Source organism: Phocoena sinus, chromosome 1, assembly GCF_008692025.1.
Source record: "Phocoena sinus isolate mPhoSin1 chromosome 1, mPhoSin1.pri, whole genome shotgun sequence".
Lineage (NCBI taxonomy): Eukaryota > Metazoa > Chordata > Mammalia > Artiodactyla > Phocoenidae > Phocoena > Phocoena sinus.
This window is the reverse complement of record NC_045763.1, coordinates 10,434,301-10,456,872: the sequence shown is the minus strand read 5'-3', so window position 1 is coordinate 10,456,872 and position 22,572 is coordinate 10,434,301. Positions and strand designations below refer to the sequence as shown.

The 22,572-nt window shown below is 52.0% G+C and overlaps 1 protein-coding gene across 1 annotated transcript in view; it reads right to left on the bottom strand.

Annotated features, from left to right (window-relative positions):
• Positions 1–201: 201 nt before the first annotated feature.
• PRDM2 (PR/SET domain 2) overlaps positions 202–22,572 on the bottom strand; it is a 37,299-nt gene continuing 14,928 nt past the window's right edge. Inside the window, 1 exon segment of the mRNA XM_032641944.1 lies at positions 202–322. Within this exon segment, the coding sequence (XP_032497835.1) occupies positions 202–322 (121 nt within the window).

Genomic DNA, 22,572 nt, shown 5'->3' with positions numbered 1-22,572 from the left:
GTAGGATTTGAACCAGATGGTCCAGGGTCTACACTCTCAGCCACTATATACCCTCCCTGCAGGAAGGCCCCCTGCCCCACCTAGCACACCCCCTTCTCTCCTGCCCAGCCCACCCCCAAATCCAAGCCCTGCCCCTCGGCCCCCAGAGCCACCGGAGGCTGCTCCACCCTCCGCGTACCTGTCAAGGAGCAGGCGAAGCATCTACTCTTTGAAGAGGGATCCCTGGAACTGGGCTGCAGCTGTGGCCTTGACATTCCTACACTGCCTGGTGATGTACGGGGCAGCTGGCGGAGGACATCGAGATGCCAGGCGGAGACTGTAGCTGTGTGGGGAGAGGAATAACACACAGCATCACCAGGAGCCCAGCCCGGTGGGTACCCAGACAGCACCTGGGAGGCCTCGTGCTGGCACCGCCTCTCCAGGCACCTTGAAGACAACAGGACTCGAGCTTTAACAACCGGAGTGAGCGCCACCATGCTCCACCCACCCCCTTCCCTCCACTCAGAGGCGATGGGCCGGCAGAATCCTCCACAAGCGGGGTTCTGAGACACTGCACCGGGCAGGCCCACCCTCAGGACCCCCACTGGATGGGCAGGCGAGCCAGGAATGGACACTGCTGTGCAGAGGGCAGCTTCACCGTTTCCCCGCCTGCCTCCCCGGGCACTATGCTCCCCGCAAAAGCATCTGGGTGGTGGGGGGGGGGGGTTCTGGTACCAAGTTACCATCATCGCCTACAGAAGGAAGAGGAAGTAGGTCCGGGTCCCCTCCAGGCTGGAACTCTGCACCTGGCACCTGTTCCGGCCCCACTGTGCGGAGAACTTTTGTGGCAGGGATCTCAGAGGGGGTATAAACCTGGATCCCTTGACCTGGTTTGGTCCTATTTGCTACTACAGCCCATTAAACTGGATTTCTTTTTCAGGAAAGCATTAATTTCTTTTTAAAGATAGACAATCCAGACCATTATTCCTCCCCTTCCTGCATCCAGCTAAGTCGTACTCACTTTCCAGATCCTAGTTGGAATATCACCTCCTCCAGGAAGACTTCCTTCTCTAACTCCTGGATGAGGTGTCCCTCCTGTGGGCTCCCACGGCCCCCCATGCTTGCCCACCACAGCCCTTGTTATATTGAATCACAATCACAGAATCATGCATCTGCCTCCCTCAGGAGCTGTGAGATCTCAAGGTCAGGGCCCTTGTCTTGTTCGCTGCTGCATCCCCGGCTTAGCATCACAAAAATAAATATTTGTTGAATAAGAACAACACGTGTGGTGCCCAGCACTGTGCTAAATAGTTTATGTGTATCAACTATCTTACTCTTCCTACGAGATGGGTTCTCTGTTAGCCCGAATTTACAGACGGGGAAACAGAGGCACAGAGTGGTCAAGTAACTTGTCCCGGGTCCCAAGTCTGCCTCTCTAGGTAGAAGAATGGAAGTGAGTGGGCGGGAAAGCAGGAAGGGCGACCCCTTCTGGGAACCTCGCCTGCTCCAGGGAGGGAGAAAGAGCTGGGAATGGGGTCCGTCTCAAAGCTGAAACATCAGGGTTTCAATTAGTGGTTCTCAACCAGGGCATGGATTTGGCAATATGTGGAGACATTTGGGGTTGTCGCATCTGAGGGGAGGGATGCTGCTACCCGGCATCTGGTGGACAGGGCCAGGGATGCTACTAAACATCTTTAAATGCACACAGGACACCCCCATGATGACTGATCCGCCCAGATGTTAACGGTGCCACAGCTGACAAGGTAGCGCTCACACATACCTACAAGAATAGACGAATGTATAAACAGAACAACAAAGAAGGTGCCAGAGGGAAGATTTCTGTTCTCTCCACAGATGAGATCCCCTCTGAGGTCCTGGCTCTCAGTCATGGCTCAGGACTGCCCCCGCTTGAATTCCTCCCCGACACTGTGCGATCAGTCCCGAGCGAGATTCAAGGCGGAAAACTGAGACCCAAGGCTCGGCGGCAAGCTTGTGCCCCGGATGGACCAGAAGACCCATGAGGTGGCCTGCAGGGGGCACCTCAGGGTGAGCACGACGACGACCCCTCGGCCGGCCCACCCAACGCTGGGAGGGGACAGTCAGCTAGCTTCCAGGCTGCCCGGAAACACGGACGACCTGCACACCTTGTCCGGCTGAGGAATAAGGGACAGTCCTGGCATGTGGCAGGTCCCCCCACACTGTCCCCTCTCTGGGGCAACGTCTCCAGCAGGATGTAGCAGCGTTGGGGACGAACGGGCTGGCACCCTCAATTTCCATTTCATTCGTCTCACCATCATCACACATCTATGAAACATTCAGAAACCTAATCAGTCAAACAAAGACAACACCGTGGACCTCCCAGCCCTCTCCAGCTGCCGGGCATCTCTGCTTCCCTCTGCTCCGTTCCACCCTCCAGCTCCTGTGGCCGCACAGCCATCTCTACTCGGGAGCAGGCTTTCTCCCCAGTCTTAGTCGTCCACCTGGGTAGAGCGCTAATGGTCAGGGGCAAGGCCCCCGAAGGCAGGTGCCTCTCGCCACCCCTCACACACTGCCTGGCCCCATGGAGGACAACACAACAGCCGCTGTGATTCCCAAGCGCTGTGTCTGCTGTTATCTCCGGAGTCTAACTGCAGTCCAGGAGGTAGGAGGAACACGTGATTTTATACCCATTTCACGGATGAGGAAACGGGGGCTCAGACAGATGGAGACCTTCCTGGGGGAGCAGAGCCCAGGTCTTTCAGCTCTATGGGCCACAATTTTGGAGGAGACCCCAAGTCACCACCTGGGTGTTTCCTTTAGGGACTGGGGTGGTGATGCCCAGCAGGACAGTCTCCTTCCTGACTGTGAAACCCTTTCTCTGGTCGGAGGACTTTGAGAGCCCAGCAGCTGTCTGAGGCTGAGAGGTGAGGTGCTAAGAAACCAGTTATTTTCCGACACTCAGCACAGTTACGCTTAACCCACGAGCACCTTGTGGTTCGTGGTTCCCACTCACTGGCTGTGTGACCTTGGCAAGCCATGGACCCTCTCTGAGCTACAGTTTCACCATCCACAAAACGGGAAGAGCAATTTCATTTCATAGGGTTATTATGACAATCAAGTCCAACATCAACTCGCATGGGGTTTTGACTGTGGCTGCTGTGGGGCTGGGCAGCAGTCATAAGCCCCGAGGAGGCAGCACAGCCGTCGGAGACCTGAGTGCAAGCTCCCATCCTCATACTCACTGGCTGTGTGACCCCGGGAAGGGCCTCCCTGCCTCCCGGCCTCCCAACCTCAGCTTCCTCATCTGTAAAATGGAGACAATCCCTGCAGCCTGCTGATGCAGAGCGGGGCTAGCAAGAGCCCCGGGGGACCAAGATACGGGGGCCCTTTGCCTTCTGAGAAGAATTCGGCACAAGGGGGATATTTCTGGAGGTGTGAGGGCAGGGGTCACCAGCGCAGGGGACCCACCAGGGCCCTGCCGGCTCCGTCCGCCTTCCTCCCTCTCTTCTGCCGCCCGGTCTGGTCTCCTGCAAGGCCCCCTCCCCACCCCCCCGGTGGCTCCCCTCCCACCTGTTCCCCCTCCCTAAGGTACAGCGGGGTGTGACATGTCCCTGCCGAAACTCAACCCCAGGCTCCTGGTGGGGACCGAGCTCTTCCACACGCAGCCCGGCCCCGCCGACCTCCCAGCCATGTCCTCCTTCAGCTCCTGTCCCCCCGGCTCCGCAGGGCTTCCTTCGGCACATGCACGTGGAGCCCTCCTCCCCGTGGCCTCACTAGAGGCCCCGGCTACTCACTAGAGTCCGCTGGGGAGGCCTGGGCTGCTGCCGGACCTGTGACATCAGAACCTCTGGGGTGGCGTCGGGCATCAGCACCTTTAAGCTCCGCAGCGGTTCCAGTGTGGGACCAGGGCTGGGAACCAGTGCCCTGCAGATGCTCCCGGGCCCCGCCCCACTGACCTCTCAGCACACACCCCCGCCCCCTACACGGGCCGTTCCACGTCATCTACGTGATTGCACGGTGCATGTGAGGCCAAGGAACCCAGCTGGGTCTGCTTGTCACAGCGGCCTTAACACCTCATTTTGAAGGCGTGGACAGCAAACCCCCAAAATGTAATGAATGAAGAGGTGATGATCCTAGATTCCAGACATCCCCGCTGCACAGGCTTCTCAGTCACGGAAATCTGCGCCCGTTCAGTGCGGGGGCCAGAACATGGGCTGAGTGGGGCCCCTTGAGCATCCTTCCTCACAGCCCGGTAAAATGGATAACACTCATGATCCTGAATCCAAGGCATCGAGAAAGGGCGGGACAGTCACTTCTTCACTGTCAGAAACCCTCCAGAGTCTGAAGGCACGGAAAGGCAGGGCTGTTCCATTCCTGACCCTCGAGGGTGTCATTTATGCTTCCTCCGGTCCATTCCTGCGGACCCTGCCCTGAAGGCTCCCCACCATAGTCACGCCCCGCCCCCAAGTCCTTGCTCAAAGGCCTCCTCCTCAGCAAGCCTCCCTCCCAGCTGCCCTATTTGAAATTGCAAACACCCTGCCCTGCAACTCCAGCCTCGAGTCCATTTCTCTCTCTTTCTTGTATTTACTGCACCAACACACTGTGTGTCTACCCGGCTGTTCGTTTTCTGGCTCCACTGGAGGTGTTTTGTCCCTGACATCCCCCGCACCTAGACCCGTGGTTGGCACACAGTAGGGAGCCTTTCATTATTTGCTGGACGGTTGGCGTGTCCACTACCTGCCAGGTACTTTGCCAAGGAAGCTTTGGTGAATGACACTCACAGAGGTCGTTACCGTTCACAGTCTGCGTGTGACTCATTGATGCCTAGAGGGAAAAACTCTCATTTTCAGATGCCGGTGCGAGGCTGAGACTGGGGCCTCTGGGCCTCCAGTTCTCGCTCAGCCCCCAGTGGTTTCTGGTAAGGGAGGCATCCGATACACTGGACTACACACAACAAACAAAACTGAACAGCAGGAGGGAAGGCCAGGGTCAGGGAGAAGATGGGGAAAAAGGGGATGTGGGGGAGGTCCCAGCGTGGGGCCCGAGCAGAGAGAGGGATGCAAGGACCTGGCGAGGATCTAACAGGGTTGGTTTGTCTGCGAGGGGTGTCTGCACAAGCTAATGAGTCACAGGGGAAGGAGGTCAGCACCTCAACTGGAGCTCGCCCTCACTGGGCTCTGGGGAGCTGGGGACAAGGTGACGTCACGGATCAGGGCCCACACCTGGCCTCTCATCTCGGGGTTGTCCCGGGGGCAGGGGATGCTGGGGCCAGGGAGATGAAGTAGTGACAACACAAACTAAGGAGTGCCTAATAAAAATGAGCAAAGGCTGCCGATCACTGAATAGATCATTTAATGACACGAAAAGGCAATTCACAGAGAAATCCAAAGCTGAGGAATATGCAGAGATGCCTGGCCGCCCTACGACTGTCCAAGAAGAGCAGTTAACACAAGAGGCCACTTTCACAGGGCAGACGGGGGACAGGTGCCGTATGGGTGTTACCCGCAGGTGAGGGAACGTGAGCGGGATGAGGACATCCCCGGTTCCCTGACACTTGGGCAGGCCATGCCCACCTGCCCCCACCTTCTGAGAGCATCTTCTCACTTGCCTGGCATGTCAGGGACGTAAGAGTGGGCAGAGGGGAGGGTCTCATCCTTCTGGACAGCAAGGTGACATGACCCGATGCGGCCGCTGTGTTGGGCACGGATTGCAGGATAGCAAAGAATGGAAATGGGGAGACCAGTTCGTCAAGCAAGAGATGATGGAGGCGGAGGATGCAGAGGAGTGAGAAGTGGAATCAGGACACATTTTGGAACTGGGTGTCAGGGTTGGGGCAGGACTGAGGCAGTCTAGATGGAGTCCAGGGTGGGATAGTTTGTTTGACCGAAAAGGGGACGATGGCAGGAGAAGACTTTGTGCGGAGAACCGTTTTGAAAAGATTACATTTGAAACGTTCATTACACACCCAAGGGAGAAGTCAAGAGGGTGGGTTAAATGAAACTGATGAATTTGGGAGGGATCAGCATTTAGGGGTCTGGACAGGCTCACCCAGGGGAGGGGAGACGGGGGCGGGTCCAGGGACTGAGGATGGGATGCAGAGGGGCAGGGGGTGATGTGAGAGCGGTGTCCACGGTGACACACATTTCAAGGAATAGGGAGAATTAACAGTGTCCGACGCTGCCGACACGTTCAGGAAGACAGAGAGAACCAACCACGGTATTTAGCTGCCTAGAGGCTGCTAGTAACCTTAGTAACAGCAGCTTCCAGGATATGGTGGAGACAAATGCCTGAGAGAAGTGAGTTCAAGAGAGATGGGGAGGAGAGGAACTGCAGCAGGGGCTCAGAGAACCCCACCGAGGAGTTTTTAGGTCAAGGGGAGGGGCTGCCAGCTCCGGGATACACTCTCCAGGGCGCGCGCTCCGGGGCTCCGGGGTGCCTCCCCACCATGCTCCCTGCCAGGCTGCCTGGGTGCTCTGAGCGGAGACCCTGCCTGCGTCCCCGCCTTCCACCTCTTCCCCTGCATGAGTCAGGAGGGGCCTCGTGGGATGCAACCCCCAGAGCTGGTTAGGCCACACGGCCACCGCGGCGTCTTACATAACTCTCCACAAATTCTGAGACAGCAAATCATTTGAAGTTGGTGTCTGACATTCAGCACTTTTGCAGGAGGCAAGGGAGAGGCAAAGGGCATGGGAGCCGACATCAAGGCGAGACAAGCTGAGATGATACTGACGCTCCCTGGAGGTGGGTGAAGCCCCAGGTGGGAGCTCGCGGGAGCCACCTCCTGCTTCCTGGCACCTGCCACTGCCAGGAACGGTCGGCATCCAAGCAGGCGCCACCCTCTGCTCCAGGAAGGCCCCTTGCACTCAAGTGGGACTCCCAGGCTGGGAGTCGGGGGTGGGAGTAGGGCCACAGCCCTGGGATGCAGAAGCCCCAACTTCAGCCCTTGAACCACCGATAACGTGCTGTGTGGCCTCTGGAAAATGCCACCACCTCTCTGAGCCAGGGTAGTCTTGCTTGCAAAAGGAGGATGTCAAACAAGGAAAAAAAGGTAATAACATCATTTACACAGGTGCCGACTATACACCGGGAGTTACTGCAGGTGCTTCACTCCCGGAAGCAGGACAGTGATGACCTGCATCTCACAGAGGAGGAGACGGAGGCCCAGAGAGGTGAGGAGGCCCATGGCCACACTCTTGTCAGCCAACAGGGTGCGGCCAAGACCTGAATCCAAGACCGTCTGACACCAAAGCCTGGGCCCCCTCCCAGACACAGTCCCTGTAGTGATGGGGATCAAAAAGCTCTTTTCAATATTCCAAAAAGCCTGATGGGGTGGCCGTCTGCCCACAGAACAGTCACACAAGCCACCCACGAAGCCAGGAAGCAGTTCTGGGTGGAACCACATCAGCTCAGAGGAGCCCTGGCAGGGGGTCTCACTGGCATCACCTCAAGACGTGAAAACAATACCTGTGCCCGCTCCACTCCTCAGACCTGCTGGTTCTGATTTAGCTGGTTTGGAGACCAGGCACTGGGAATTTTAAAAGCCAACTTTGAGAGCAGCCACTGGTCTGGATCCATCTACTCAAAGTGTGGTCCACGGACCAGCATTGGCAGTCCCTGGGGGCTTGTTAGCAATACAGCTACTCAGCCCCCACCTGACCTCCCGAGTCAGGATCTGCATTTTAACAAGATCCCTGGAGAGGCACCTGTGCACTGAAACCGGGGGAGCGCGGGGCTGGGAGAAACCTCCAGCAGAGTCAGGAGCAGGCAGCGTGCTAGGTGGTGGCCTGGTTCTGAAGTCTGGGGCAGGACCCCGTCCGTGCCTAGTGAAGTTTTATAGGGAAAGCCTTGGCAGTGTGCGGGCTGAGGGGAGGGAAATGGAAGTGGTCCTTGAGGGATGGGGCAGAGGTTCGAAACCACTGGCCTGGGCAGTCGCCGTGGTCCCTCAGCTAACGCATGAAGGGTCGGCATCGCGGGCCCTCGTAGCTTAGGTGGTTTTTCCATTTAATGTTCCCTTAACCACGTGAGACGGATTATCGTGCCCTCTTATGGCCGAGGGGACAGTTGCACAGGGAGGTGAAGTAACTCCTTTTAGGTCACAGAGAGGCGTAAATAGAAAGGAAAGAGAGAGAGGAAGAAAGGAAGGCAGGATTCACAGGAATCTGACCCCAGAGCTGAAGTCGGCTCCGCAGATAGTCCGCTCCTCTCATCAGCCCTGAGGGAGGCTGCTGGTTGGCCTCTGTGCATCCAAAAAACCAATCACATACCTTCCTCCTGGGGCTTTTACGCCAGGTTCCTAGGTCTTCATGAGTCCCCCAAACCTGTTTGGCTTGAACTCCAAACACCAAGTATGTGACAGCTCGTGACACAAGCCGGTCAACAGGAAGGCTGGCCTGGCCCGCGATGACCTTGGCCAAAGGAAGTTTCCCAGCAGGGAGATCCCAGCCGGGGCTGCTTCCAGCCCTGCCAGGGGCAGGACAAGCGAGGGGCAGGGGACCCCAGAGGCCAAGCAAGCAGCCCTTCGCTCTCAGACGAGGCCAACGAACCAGAGCGAGGTGGTCACCTGCTCAAGGTCACACAGCAAGTTGTTCTTGAGAAGGAGTGGGGCGGGGGGGGACATGCCTGGTCGCACTGCTTTTTGGGGGACACTGATGATGGAGAGGAAGGGCAGTGAGGGGCCCCTGTGGACTTGGGCGAAGTCCCAAGTCTGAGAGGCAGGTGCCCTTCTCAGCATGGCCCAGGCGAGGGCACTTCCAGCTCTGTCCCTGCCTCCACCTGCCTGCCTCTCACTGGGGACTCGACCCTGGAGAGCACAGGGTGACTCTATTCACTTCTCACCCACCTGCCCACCTGCCACCAGGCCTGGCACCAGGAGGTGCTCAGAGAAGGTTCCCTGAACAATAAGTGGCAAACCACGAGCCGGGCTCCCAATGCAGTCCAAGCCCAACTGTGCCCGGCTGTGTCTCTCCAAGCCCAAATCACCCAAGGCAGCAGCTTCCCGGAAGGTTACTCTCACCACCAAGGCCCCACTCAAACCGGGGTCCCCAGCAGACCCTCCCCGCTCCACCTGGTGCAGTGGGTCACGTCTGGAGGACGTCACACCTGCAGGAGAAGTCACACAGCCTGTGAGGTACAAACTGGGGGTGAGGAGTCCTGACTGGAGGGAGGAGCGAGTCCTGACTGGAGGGAGGAGCGAGCCCCTCGGGCAGACCCAGCTCTGCCCCTGGCTGTGTCTCTGCCCCTCACTGCCCTTCTCCCTGGGAACCACTTGGTTCTAGCCCAGATGCTGGCCCTTCTCTTTCCCTCCAACTGAGCCGAAACGGTCTGCTTTCTTCAAAAGGAAACTTCTAAGAACGGGGGGGAAGCCAAAAAGAAAACAGAAACAAATACAAGCGTGACAAGACCGATGGATGCATAGCAAACAGATTCCAACTTGGGACAGAAAGGGACTGATGGGTCTCCCACGAAGTCCAGATGGGTAAGCTCTTTTAAATAACAAAATTCTATAAGGACACTAGGATTTAATTATTACGAACACTTCATCTTTTAAAGTTGTCTTAGGCCAAAGAAGTTAAGCTCCAGGGACAAACCCTTGCACGGTTTGGAGTTGCTGGGACTGAGAGTCTCAGAAGCCCTATGAGGCATCTGCCCTGATCGCAGGATTTCTAAAACTTGATGTCTGGTGCCCCTCCAAGGATGCCAGCGAGAAGAGGTGGCTGCCTTGATGGAAAGCCTTGTGGGAGCTCAGGGGGCTCTTTGTTAGCCCAGGCGTCTAGACCAGTCTGTCCTGGGAGGCCTGGGCATGCCTGGCTGGCAGGGCATCCCAGACGCAGGTCTGGCACAGCTACACGAAAGACACACTTGCTACGCGCCTGAACCAGACGTGAGTCAGCGGGTGACAAGGCTGACCAAAGGGCAGGGGCGCCGTGCGCTGTGGGCCTGGAGGCCTCTTCCTCGAGGGTGCAGGGGGTTGGATACAGAGGCTGCCCCTGCACCTTCTCCCCATCCCTGCCCCGAGAACCCCAAAGCCCTCACCCCGAATCCCAGCTGACCTCAAACAGGTTGTCGGGTGGTCATGGCTGGGACAGTTCACCCTTTTATTTTTTACAGAGCAGGAGACAGAGGCGGCCTGTGGATGCTAAATGACTTGGACCCGGGTGGCCTGATTGCACCCTGGGCTGCTCGGGCCTCGCCAGGATCTCGCAGTCCTTTCGGTTTGGAAACCGCCCAGTTGCAGAGGCCTCTCAAACAGGCTCCCTCCCTGCAGGGGACAGACACCGCCCAGCCAGACACTCCTGGGAAACCCACCGACTCACAGCCAGGCGGTGGCAGACGTGGAATGAAACCCCTCCTAATTCTCCTTCCTTGTTACCAGCGTTTCCCAAGCCAGGTTTGGTGGAAGGTTTGCCCAGATGTTGCACAGGTCGTCCTCATTACCACGCGCATCACAGCAGCTAACGTTTCCGTGCTGACTACATGTGGAGCACGGTGCCCACTGCCTGACGTGGAATAACAAATGGAGTCTCCACAAGACCTCTATGAGATGGGTACTGCTGAAGTTGACACATGAGGAACAAAGGCACAGAGAGGTTCGGCAGCTTGCGCAACAACACACAGCTGGCAAGCAGCAGAGGGAGGATGGAAGCCAGAGCCATTTATTTACTCGAGCACGGGCTCATGCAGTGAGACATGTCTCTGCAGGATTTCTGAGAGTTTCATGTGCCCACAGGCAGTGTAAATTCCCAAGAGGACGACACAGGCTGTCATTTACCCCATTTATCTGATAACTGTGTACTGACCGACTGCTCTGTGCCGGGTACCGTGGGGCACAGCGGCGAGCCGAGCAGACGTGATCTCTGAAGGCACGATGACAATTCTGCAAGGGGATGGCATGGGCTACGCTGAGCCTCAGGGGGTGCCCTTTAAGCACCCAGAAGTTTTTGTTTTTTTAATTTAGTCTTTTTGGACAGAAAAGTTCTAAGATCAGCCATGTGAAGCAACGTGTCCTGAATCTGATTTAGCGAGAATGCTAATCAGATTGGGAGCCAGATTTCCAACTCTGCACACATACACGTGGTGTCATGTGCCGACAGGGAGAGGTGTCCTCCGGCCTATTAAGGTGAGTCAGCCTTCCTGTCCACATGCTAAACAAGACCGGGCATTCCCGTGATTATCAGTACTGATCCATCAAGCACCTGTTATATACCTGACCCCGTGCTAGGCACTGGGGATATAGCAGTAAAGCAAACAGATCTGGTCTCTAGAACACTGGGGCGTGTGTTCTAGAAGGGGAAGGTAGTTACCTGCATAATACATAAATAAATACAAAATTACAAAGTGTGATTAGCAGGAAGGAAGAAAAACAGGCTACCAGAGCTCAGAACAAGGGACTTGACCGCAGAAACACCGTGTAAACAGTGTGTGTGTGCGTGTGTGTGTGTGTGTTCGTGTTCTGTGGAACATATGGAACACATTTTGGGATTGGCTTCACTTTACCATGTTGTCCTTTGCTTTACTTATTTGGGGGTGGGAGGGACGGGAAGGAAAAGCAAGCACAGAACGTGTAACTTACTTTACCCCAGAAAGAAAAGAGACAGGATTTCTAGAAGGGGTCATTTCTGTCTCTGAAGGCCACTCCTCGGGGATGGAGAAGGCATTGTTACCACCTACCCTCACCCCCAAATCTCTCCCGCCCTCTTTGCTGTGCCTGAGTCTCAAGGCAAGTTATACACAAGGGGATTTGGGGAGTTTGCAAATGGGAACAGGACTGGGGTAAGAGTTCATCGAGTCTCTGCCTCAGGCCTTTATCTGAACTGTGAACAACAGATCTGGTCACGCGGGGTCTCTTACTTGTCACAGGAAGCTGGTCTGAGAGTTTGTGAACAGCTGAGGACCAGCCTTGCGTTTTCATGGGGTCTCCTTGGCTTGCTGCAGATGGTTTTTCAGGGGGAAACAGCCCACCACCTGGAGGAGTGGAAGCAAAGTCGGGGATGATTGTGGTGTGTCTACCTGGATAAGTCAAGGGGGCCATTTCCAGCAGCGCTGCAGACCCCAAAATGGTGAAGAGGAAAAGCTACTTAGAACCGCAAAGCACAGAGTGCCTACTCAAGTCCAGGGGGGGAGCCTTCAGCCCACGAAGCTCTCCTCCATCCGATGTCACAGCTGTGCCATTCACACCTCAGCCCAGGACACTGCCAAGGCTCTTCCAAATCTCTCCAGCCTCTCCCACTAGAGCTCCCCCAGCCTCAATTCTTGGGCTGCTTCTCTTTAGCTGTACTCACTCCCTTGGGGAGGCCAACCTCATGGTTTTCAGTACCATGAGGACTCCCAAATTTACACTTCCCCCTGGGTCCCTTCCTCTGAAACTCAAACCTGCGTATTCAACTACCCTCCCCGTGAATGTCTAATGGCAGCTCAAGCTTAACACGCCCCCAAACTGAATTTCCAGCACACACGTACCCCACGAACTGGTTCCATCACCTCATCACTGAATGGCAACCCCATCCATCTGGGTGAGGAGGCAGAAACACGTCATCATCCTTGATTTCTCTCTTTCATCCAATCCTCAGCAAATCTTGTGGCTCTACCCTCAAAACACATCCAGAATTCCACTGCTACTCACCAGCCCCACTGCTACACTCCAGTCCAACTACCATCATTTCTCACCTGGTTTACTGTGTTCACCTCCTAGTCTGTATTTCTATTCTTGGGCCCGTTCAGCCTATTCTTAACACATGAGCCAGAGTGATTCTTTTAAAAGGCAAGTCATACCATATTACTCCGTCCCTCAAAACCCTGCAATGAATCGCACTCACTCAGGATAAAAGCCAAGTCTTCCCAAGGGCTGCAAGTGCCAATATAAATTGGCCCTCGTTACCTCCCTGACCTCATCTCCTACTTCTCTCCCCGGCCTGGCTCCCTGAGCACACCACGGATGTGTCGACCTCAGGACCTTACACTTGCCATTCCCTCTAAGTGTTTTCATCCCCTGTGTCCACAGGGTTGCTTCCCCTCTCCCTCCCCCACCACCCCCCATTTCTCTCTCTCTATATATATATATAGTCCCTTTACAGTCAGGCTACATTTACATGGTCGCCCCCATTTTCACGTTCGTAGTCTCTACTTCCCCCTTCCCTGTTTTACTTCTCTCCACAGCATTCACCATCTGACATTCTATATAGTTACTTGCTTGTTCATTGTCAGTCTCCCCCCACCAGGATGTGAGTTCCATGAGGGTGGGGAATCGTGTCGGTTTTGCTCACTTGCTACATCCTCCCGGAACAGTGCCTGGCACGTGACGGCAGGCGCTGGTCCACGTTGAGTGTACGGAGGAATAAATGAAAGAAGGAAGGGTCGTCTACAGTCTTTCTTGACTAAATCACACCAGAATGCATCATCTAGTTATTGTTTTCCACTTACTGTTTCAAGTGGGGCAAGAACTTAAGAAATTTTTAAGAGCGATGTAAATGCAAAATGCTTCTATGTCTTTATGTGAATTTTTCATTGTTTCTCACCCCCCACCTACTGGACAGCAGTTTTAAGCAAATTACTATGAGCCTTTCTACGTATTCAACTTGTTTTTCGTAAACAACTCTGTTCACATTTCATCAGTTTGGATATTTAATGAATACATACACGTACAATAATAAATACTGGCATATTTGTTATTATGTTTATATAAACATGGTTACGTTTAACATTATTATTCAACGTTATTAAAACAGTGTCATAAACAGGTTTGGGAACAAATACAACTGACTTTTGGCTGCATTTAACTTTACTACAGGGCCACCGAAGGGGCACGGGTATTCCCTGTGTCACTGGGGGAGTAAGGGGCATCCATGAACATGGCAGGTTGGTTAAACGAAAATCAGCTGAGCCTCGACTGTATTTCATTTATCCACAGTTGGTATTCTAACAACAGTTCAGAAAGACTTCTGGTACCACACCACCCTCCCAGGCCCTGTCCTCTGCAAAATGCTCTCACGCCAATTATTCCTTAGGCCATGGTGAACACGCGGACTTGATGGTTGGGTGAATGTGTAAATGGGAGACCTCTGTGTTTCCTTCATCAAATGCTTGCATGCGGCCCTTTGACTCCATCGGCTGGATCCCATCATGCAGCAGCTCGGCTGGATCCCATCATGCAGCAGCTCTGACTCATGGGCGCGATGGAGAACCGCCCAGGTGAGTGAGATGCGCCATGAGTCCAGTTTGGGCAACAGCCTTGTTCAGCACAGCCCAGTCAAGTGCGTGTGGCATCGTGAAATCAATCAGCGTTTAGGCTCTAAGAGGGAGGCGTTCCTCATTTTGAGCAAAAATTAAAAAAACACGGAAGGGAAGCCATTCCACGGCCATGTATTTGAGAGGCTCTACGAGAGAGGACTCCTTAGTAGATGTCAGGAAGTAAAGCTGGAGACAGAGGGAGGATGACCCCTATTTTCAGAGCCGAAAACTGGGGGAAAGGATTTAAAAATGTGAAGGAGTATCTGGATTGTCCTACCTCATGAAGTTCAGGATGCCCGGTTATAATCGCAGACAGGCTGTGTGTGCACCGGTGTAGACCGGGGCAGGGGGCGGGAGGTGCGGGATATAATTTCACCAATACCTTTGGTTAACGAGCTGTAGCGCACAATTCCCTTTGACGGGCTTTCACTACACATTCTTAACCTTGAGGACCATGCCCCCAGGCAGCAACCCTTTAAGACCAATTGTAATTAACTATCCACCAAATAACCCAGTCTTTCCTTTCAACCTGATCCTAATTGATCATTTCCTTATCCAAGTGATGCTCTCTATTCAGCTGCTAACAGTTAATTGCTCCCCAAATACACATTTAAGCCCTAAAGTCATAAGGTGGGATCAGATGAGAGGTCACTGAAGTGGAGTGGTGGCTTTGGCTCCATTATTCCAGAGGTTTCTTCCTTTCTTTTTATTCCACAGATACGAAGTACCTACTGTGTGCTAGGTGCTGGGGTAGAGTGAACACACATACCAACAGGGCACTGTGGCGATAACCAGGCTTGTCCTAGTGAATGACCTAAGGTCATATATTCCCCTCAGAAAGATACACAAAGAGCAACAATGGAAGGCAGGGAACCCTCAAGTCCACCTTGGCTCTGACACTCAGAAGTGACCCTAACTCTTGAGCGACCCTGGCTCATCTGTCACAGCATGGTCATATACAAGCGAAGTGTACTGAGAACTGAAAAAATGTTATGAGTATATGAAAGAGGACTGTTAATAAGCTAAGGAAAATAATTTAAAATGAAGACTGAAGCAAATAAAAATGATGGTATGTGGTGACACCATGTCATTTTTTTCCCCCCCCTTTATAAGAACCATAAGGGAACTCTTAAGTCTGGGTAAGACTCATTGGAGAAGCTAATAAAAATGAAGACTTCAAAGACCCACTCCCAGAGGTGATGGTTTAGCAGGTCTGAAATTCTTAAGAAGGCTCCAGGTGGTTTTTGGATGCAGGTGGTCCACTAACATCCTGGGAGATAATCCAGACTAGGGTCCCTTCACACACCTGGGAACACAGACAGGAAATGTACTTCCTCGGCCTGAAATCAACAATACCTACTGGACCAGCAAACCACTCTCCCCTCTAAGCACCTGCCCAACATGACTCAGGACATCACCTTAATACACACCTGCTGCTGGCTGGCACCAATGGGCTGTATCTGTAATTTTTTAGTTTTAAGGACATAAAACGTATCGGAGTCTACATGTCAATTATAGTATCTGACACCAATTTATTAGGTGCATCAAAAGAGGCTCCTGCGTGAAGGCGAAGTTAACACAGACTTCTTCTCACCAGACTCACTCGTAAAATTCATTCAAAGGAGCCTAACGTGAATGAAGAAGATACGAGGATAAAACACCTATAAGCTGTGCGTTGGCTGTAAGAGAAATTCTAAGAAAGTTCTGGAGGAATACTGTGAATGAAAGGGGAAAATCCAATCCACGAGCAGGTCCAGCAGCCTGGGAGGCAAGTACTGGGATGGAACAAACCTCCAGGCATATCCTTACAGATTAACCACTTTGAGCACTTAGCACCAAATAAAATATTCATCCCAAATACAGATTACAGGACAGAGGTATCTGGGAAAGCGAAGCAGACTATTCTATTTCAGAATTAAGGTGCTTCCCCGGGCGACAAACCTTTGCTGAGGAAGTAACTGTGTACATCTTCACCCAAACCTTCCTTTTATGCTCTCCACACGTAGAACATTTGCTTTGGGAGCTTAAAAGCAAGCGAGCGGTCTATACATGTGTGTTACACTGAACTCGCCCCTCTCTGCAGTGCACTTTGCTTACAAGGGAGGTCCCTGGGTGTTCTCAGGCCCTAGCGCTTCTTTACTTATGTATCCCATCAATAGGACCCCTCCCTGGCTTCCTAGCTCACAGACGATTATCAGAAGCCTATCAGAAGGCTGCCAGGGAGTACAGGCAGTATGCATAAATAATAGATGAAAAAGGAGATGGTGAGAAGTACATCCTTCTCCAAAAATACTTAAGCCACATCTCAAGCTTCTGGATCCTGTATGCCTGAACTCCGAGGGTATCGCTTCGCCACAACAAAGTATGAACCGGCGGTCGCCTTGAGCCTTCCAGGAAAGGTGAAATTATGTCCCGTGTACTTTTTAAAAGCAAGGGAAGTAGCAGATACGTTAGACCTCAGACAGCAAACGCCTGTGCAACAGAGCCATTGCCCTTCCCCCGTCCAAGGCGGACACCCGGGCACTCGGCCCGCCCTGTATTCCTGAAGGGGACCCCGCCTGGGAATCCAGCTCACAGCACCCCCAGGCAGCTGCTCCCCTTGCACAAATGGAAACCGACTTGCCAACCACGGCTTGGAAAGACTGCTACGAAAAACAGAAAAAAAAAAAAAAAAGAACAAAAAAGCTCACACCAGGGAACAAGGTTTAATGCTCTGGATGAGTCAGTACCTGGATCTGCTCCCTTCCTAACAAAGCTGGTACGTGAGCACACCGGCCTGGCTGAAACCGTTCCCTGTGGTCTCCCAAGAACTTACAAATTGGGACTCGACCAGGGAAGGACCAAGATCTGTGTTCACGTCCAGCATGTTTCGATTCCTTCGGATTAGCTGGTGCTTCCCCGGGCAACTACGTACTAACAGGCCACGTCTCCCCGCTTCTTAAAGGTGATGAACCAGGCATGAACTCACTCCCAGATCTGTGGGTGAGGGGCAGGAGAGACTCCCAATTCAGAAATGGAGCCAGACTACTGGACTCATTTCCGGGCTCCCCTTTTCCCAGCTATGACCTCAAGCCAATTCCTTAACCTCTGTGCTGCACTTTCCCCGTATGTAAAATGGGAGAAACATAAAAGTATTTTATTTCATAGGGCTGCTGCAATGATTAAATGGGGCAGTATGCGTAAAGCCCTGAAAACTGTGGCTAGTAAGCGCTTTAAAACATCAGTGACCATACTTATACGATTATTTCAATGAACAGGGGTCCCTTGTTTAAGTGGTCACGGTTTCATAGAGCTAAGGAAGTGTCTTCTTCTGAACCTAGCTTTAAAAGTTTATATCTTGACTCTGAAATTCAAAACCAAGGGAAATAAAGTTATATGGAAAGACGGCAGAATGATAATCATCTTTTTCTTGTTGTGATTTGAAAAATGATCTGTTCTATGGCTCATTCTCATCTGATGGGAGAAAGGGAGCACTACGGTCGGCATATGAACAGCACAGGCCTGGCTGAAACACAGCAAAGGGCCCTGGGGTCACTGGCAGCAGAACCAGGACTTGGGGATGCTTGAGCTCCTCCTCTCTGGGTGGAGGCAAGAGACGATGAAGGAAGGTTCCGGCCACTGTCATCTGTGCGACCACGAAATCTCATACGTAGCAAAAGTCAGCTCTGAGCAGCAGACGTAACTGTCAATCAGATTCACGCTGAGGCTCAGGAGAACGCCTCTCAATAGTAACAGCAGCACATCCTAGGGCAGGCGTATCTGCAGTCTTCACGACCGTCCTTCCTGGTCAGATAGATTGTTATTGCCATTTACAGAAAGGAAAGCCATGGCTCAGAAAGGTTAAGTAACTTGCCCAACATTACAAAGCTAATAAGTGGTAGAGCCAGGATTCAAATATTTTATTCAGCAAGTTACTTACTGAGCGGCTACCACATGGCAGGCACTGTGGGAGATGCTGGAAATGCAGCAGTGAACAAAACAAAGTTCCCGCCCAGGGAGAACTTTCATTCTAGGAGGGGGGACATCTAATAAACCTCCCTAACAAGTCGAGAACAGGACGTACGGATGAGTGAAGTCCCTCCAAGAACAGGAGAGCAGAGTGAGGAGATGCAGAGGGACGAACAAGGGCAGTCCTTCCGATCGGACGGTCGGGATAGACAGGTAATCAGCGGCTCCGCGTGTAGGGCCAATCAGTGTCCTTACCTACATCCCAATGCCTGAAATGAAGTCACAGCAAAACCCTGAGGGGTTCCCAGGAGGCCAGGCACCCTCAGGTGCCCCAGGCTCATTCACTTTGCCTGGGCCCAGACGGAGGGCTAAGACCACCCTGGAAGCCTTTGGGAGTGTTTCTAAAGTTCTGAAAAAAGCTCTATTCTCCCCAAAGACAGTAACCACCATGCTCTGAAACTAACATAAACCGAGGTTTGTCATTTTCCATGAAGGAATCTTTTTTTTCCTTCTGGGCCTCTGAACACATGAGCAGTTTCTTTTGCAGCCTCTTCCAGAAGTTCCTCAGCGACCACCACCGTCCATGCTCTGGCTCTTTCCACTGGGGACGGTTACCACACCCTGTCGGTTTCCTCAGCGGGGCCCCCCGGTGCTATCACTGTGAGACTCGAGCCCCGGTCACTAGACAGTGGTCACTGATCGTCACCACACCGCCACCACAGTCATCATCTCCTGAGTCCTCACTGGGAAGACACGTGCCCTCCTCTAGCCCGACCGCTCACATAACCAAAGCCTGGGGCTCAGCCAGCAGCGTGCCCCACCCCTCAGTGACAAACGTTCGGAACCCAGGGAATTAAAACTCAGGTGGCTAGGAGTTCAAGGCCAGTGTTTATTCCCAGTATGCTACCCAACCTCTCTACAAGGAGAACCCCGTTGTGGCTGATGACATCAGCACTGATCACTTGGGGGACACGGTAACTACGTCAAACCCAAGGGCACGGTGAATTAGGTTGTTTCACATGGCAGCAAAGAGCATGGCTCTGGAGTCAGATGGCCAGGTTTGGGGTCCCCATTTACAGCTGTGGGACATAATGCAGGTGCCGTGGCCTCTCTCAGACTCGGTCAATTTGTCTGTACATGGGGACAACTGCTCTCCCTCAGGTGGTGGGAGAGCTTCCGAAGAGTTAGTGCCCGACGGGTAGGAACAGCCAGGAGCACCCTCAGCTCCTCCGTGGTGGCCAGCTACACCCCAAGGTCCTCTGAACACCCTCGTACACAGGACAGAGTCCATCAGATCTACAGACCAACACCTTCATGATCCAGACTGATCATTAAAGATGTTTTCTGAATGGCTGACCGACTGAATCACTACAGGAGAACGTCCCTGAATTCGCAGGTCCAATAATAGCTTGGAAATAGAAGCCATCTGAAAATGTGCCTCAACTCGAGCTGGGCTGGCAAGGATTGGATGTGATTATGAAAAGCAAGTGAAAAGAGAATGTGACTGCAAGGAAAATTAAATCCATATGAGTTTTAAATAACTTCGTTCCAATAGAGAGTATTAAAATGTTGTGTTTTTGGCAAGTATTAAATACTAAAACAAATGCAATTTTAAATTGAAATTCTACTTTAACTTAAAAAATTAAAACTGCCACAATTGTATCCTAAGGCCTAAATCCCCTTCTATTGTTAACTTACCTGTGAAACAAATTGTAGGTCTTTTAAAAAGTGTTTTCTACTTAAAATTTATATCTAGATTTCATGGTCGGACTCAGCAGTCATCCAAGCAGAACTCCGCATTATGCAGTAGGCTCCTATCTAAACACTGACATGGAAATGTTCTCAGCTTAAGTACGTTCTGATTCAGGACATAAACCGATACTTGAAACTCTGCCTGTAGCTTTCTGTCATGACTGAAGTTAACACCCCACTGAGTAACTCGGGGCGCGCCTACCAAGGAATCTTCAAAACCGTCCGTTGTCTGGCTTCCTGCCGTGGATTATAAGCTGGACACGGGAAGGCACACTTAGGCACAAACTTCTTCCATTAAAGGCTTATGTTCTCTGAACCACCCACCTGAATTTCAGCTCGCTTTCTATAAGAGACAGTGGAAAAGGAGTCCAGCTGGTCCAAGTGAGGCAGAAAACAGAAATCATACAGAATCATACAGAATTTGTACAGAATCATACAAATCCTATCACCCCAATGGTTCGGCAAGTTTACTCTCATAAGTGTGTCCAAGCCCCTTTTAATGGCTCATGACTGAATGTAACTTTTGCAACGGCTAATAATTTAACGCGGCATCACGATTGTTTTTCCCATTCTTATTCTTCATCCAGAAAGTAAATAAAACCTACACGCACCCTCCAGGCTCTAATCCTATACTTTACAAGTAACTTCACTTTTGGCAGAAACCTAACCTTCCATTCTGCACGCAATGGACTATGTGCCAAGGTGGCAGGGCAAGCCCCAACAGACTTTGGTTTTGGCCCAACAGGTCAAGGTTCTTAAGTCACATCTGAGGATACTCCTGGCGACCAACACTTCCAGAATCAAAGCATATTATTATCATGCGCTTGATTTCTATTAAACAGCGTTTTGTTGACTAATCAGACTGGTCTACAAAGCCAGTTGAACCGGAAGGTCTATGATGGAGGCAGAAGCATGTCCCACAGTTAAAAGAGTGAACTAGACGTGAACGTTCGCAGGCAGCTCCATACTAATCAACAGTGCTGCTGCATCAGGAAGAAGCCTTACAGAGAAGGGATGATTCTACTTGTTCACCAATGCCGGGAAAGCCCTCACTAGAGAAGATATCAAGGCCTGTATCCTACATCGAGAGGAAATGAAGCTTTCAAAAAGAAACTACAAAAATGATCAATAGGATGGTACAGCTTGGAGGCAGTTCAAATCCCAGCCTTCACTCGAGAACTGTGTGACCTCTGAACAAAACTCGTTTCCCCCCGGGTCTGTTTCCCCATCTGTAAATGATACCAGCCTCAGGGGGTTGTCATCAAGTTTGAAAAACGCTTTGCACAGTACCTCGCACACAGAGAGCACCCGAAGGCCATGTCAGGTTCCCCCCAGAGCTTAACAGATCTTTTCAACACCTCTTGGAGAGGAAGCAGCACGAGGGAGGGCAGTGGGAGAACCGAAGGGCCCGGTGTGGCCTGGGCCGGGTGGAGCAGGGGTCCAGGTGGGCCCTTGGGCGGTACCAAACAGGACTCCAGGCATCTGACGGAAGGGATCGGCCAATGAGCAGCTCCACATTTTCCCTACATCACACCCACTCGAAGCTCAAGTTTTGTTCCTCTCAACTTTTTTTTTTTGTGATATTTTAGTTTCGTAAAGAATTTCAGTGGTAATTTGGATGTCACCCTTCTCACGAATCTGGATCTTCTTCTTTCTTTTAATCCTACAGCAGGGCGACTGTAAATGTCGAGGCACTTGAGGCTCAAATGAGAACACTCAAGTACTTCAGCAGTTAAGAGCTACACACATTCGTTATGATTTATCCCACATAAATTCTGAAGTTCTTCAGCGTGCAATGAAATTACCTAGGGGGGGCGTGGGGATACGTTAGGTGTCCAAAAAAATGACAGAAATGGCAAACCGTTTTCCTTAACCATCGGCCTGGTTTTTGGACTACTTTATACGTGGCCTTTATATCCGAGTTACCCTTTTCCTCACCCCCCTGTACTTAAAGGATATAAGCCAATCGATTCAAAGTGAGGCCTGGTATCAAATCAAAATCGACAGAAATCAAATATCGAATGCATTGAGATATAATTTTAGAAGAGTCGCTGTAACGTAAGTATTAAAAGTCAGCAGTTATCTAGATATCTGCCCTCAAATGTTAAGGTAGAAGCATCTTCTTGACCACCCAGACTTGGAAGAACTGTGACAAAGTGAGGGAGGTTTTGGATATGAAGTGTTTAAAAAAAAAAAGGCACCACGCAAATATAAGCTTCACAAAGGCTGGGATCCTGGTCCACTGATGTAACCTAATTACCTCAGTAGGTGCTCGATAAATTAATGTGATTTTGTAAAACATTTTGCTAGAAAGTACCTGTAACATCCAAATTAAAACAGGCAGCCTAGAGACACTGACAGATCTTTCAAAGTATTAGCTGCAGGGACACAAGGCTTTAGTTATGAGCTTTCTAAATTTTTCAAAATGTTTAACTCCGTGAAGAGTAAAGCAACCAAACTGGGGCAGCTCATTCCTGTGGAGAGGGAGCTGACCACCTGCTTGGGGACTCCTCAACTGAGTATGTGGGTGCTGCCACATCCAGGCCCTGCTGTAAGAACGGGGGTGACACAACAGACCTCACCCTGCCCTTTCAGACCCGAGGAAATGTCAGCGTCCGCAGCCTGGGAAGAAGGCTTCCGGCTAGAAGGAAAACTCGGGACCACCTTGTCCACTCCCCACTTTGGGCAGAC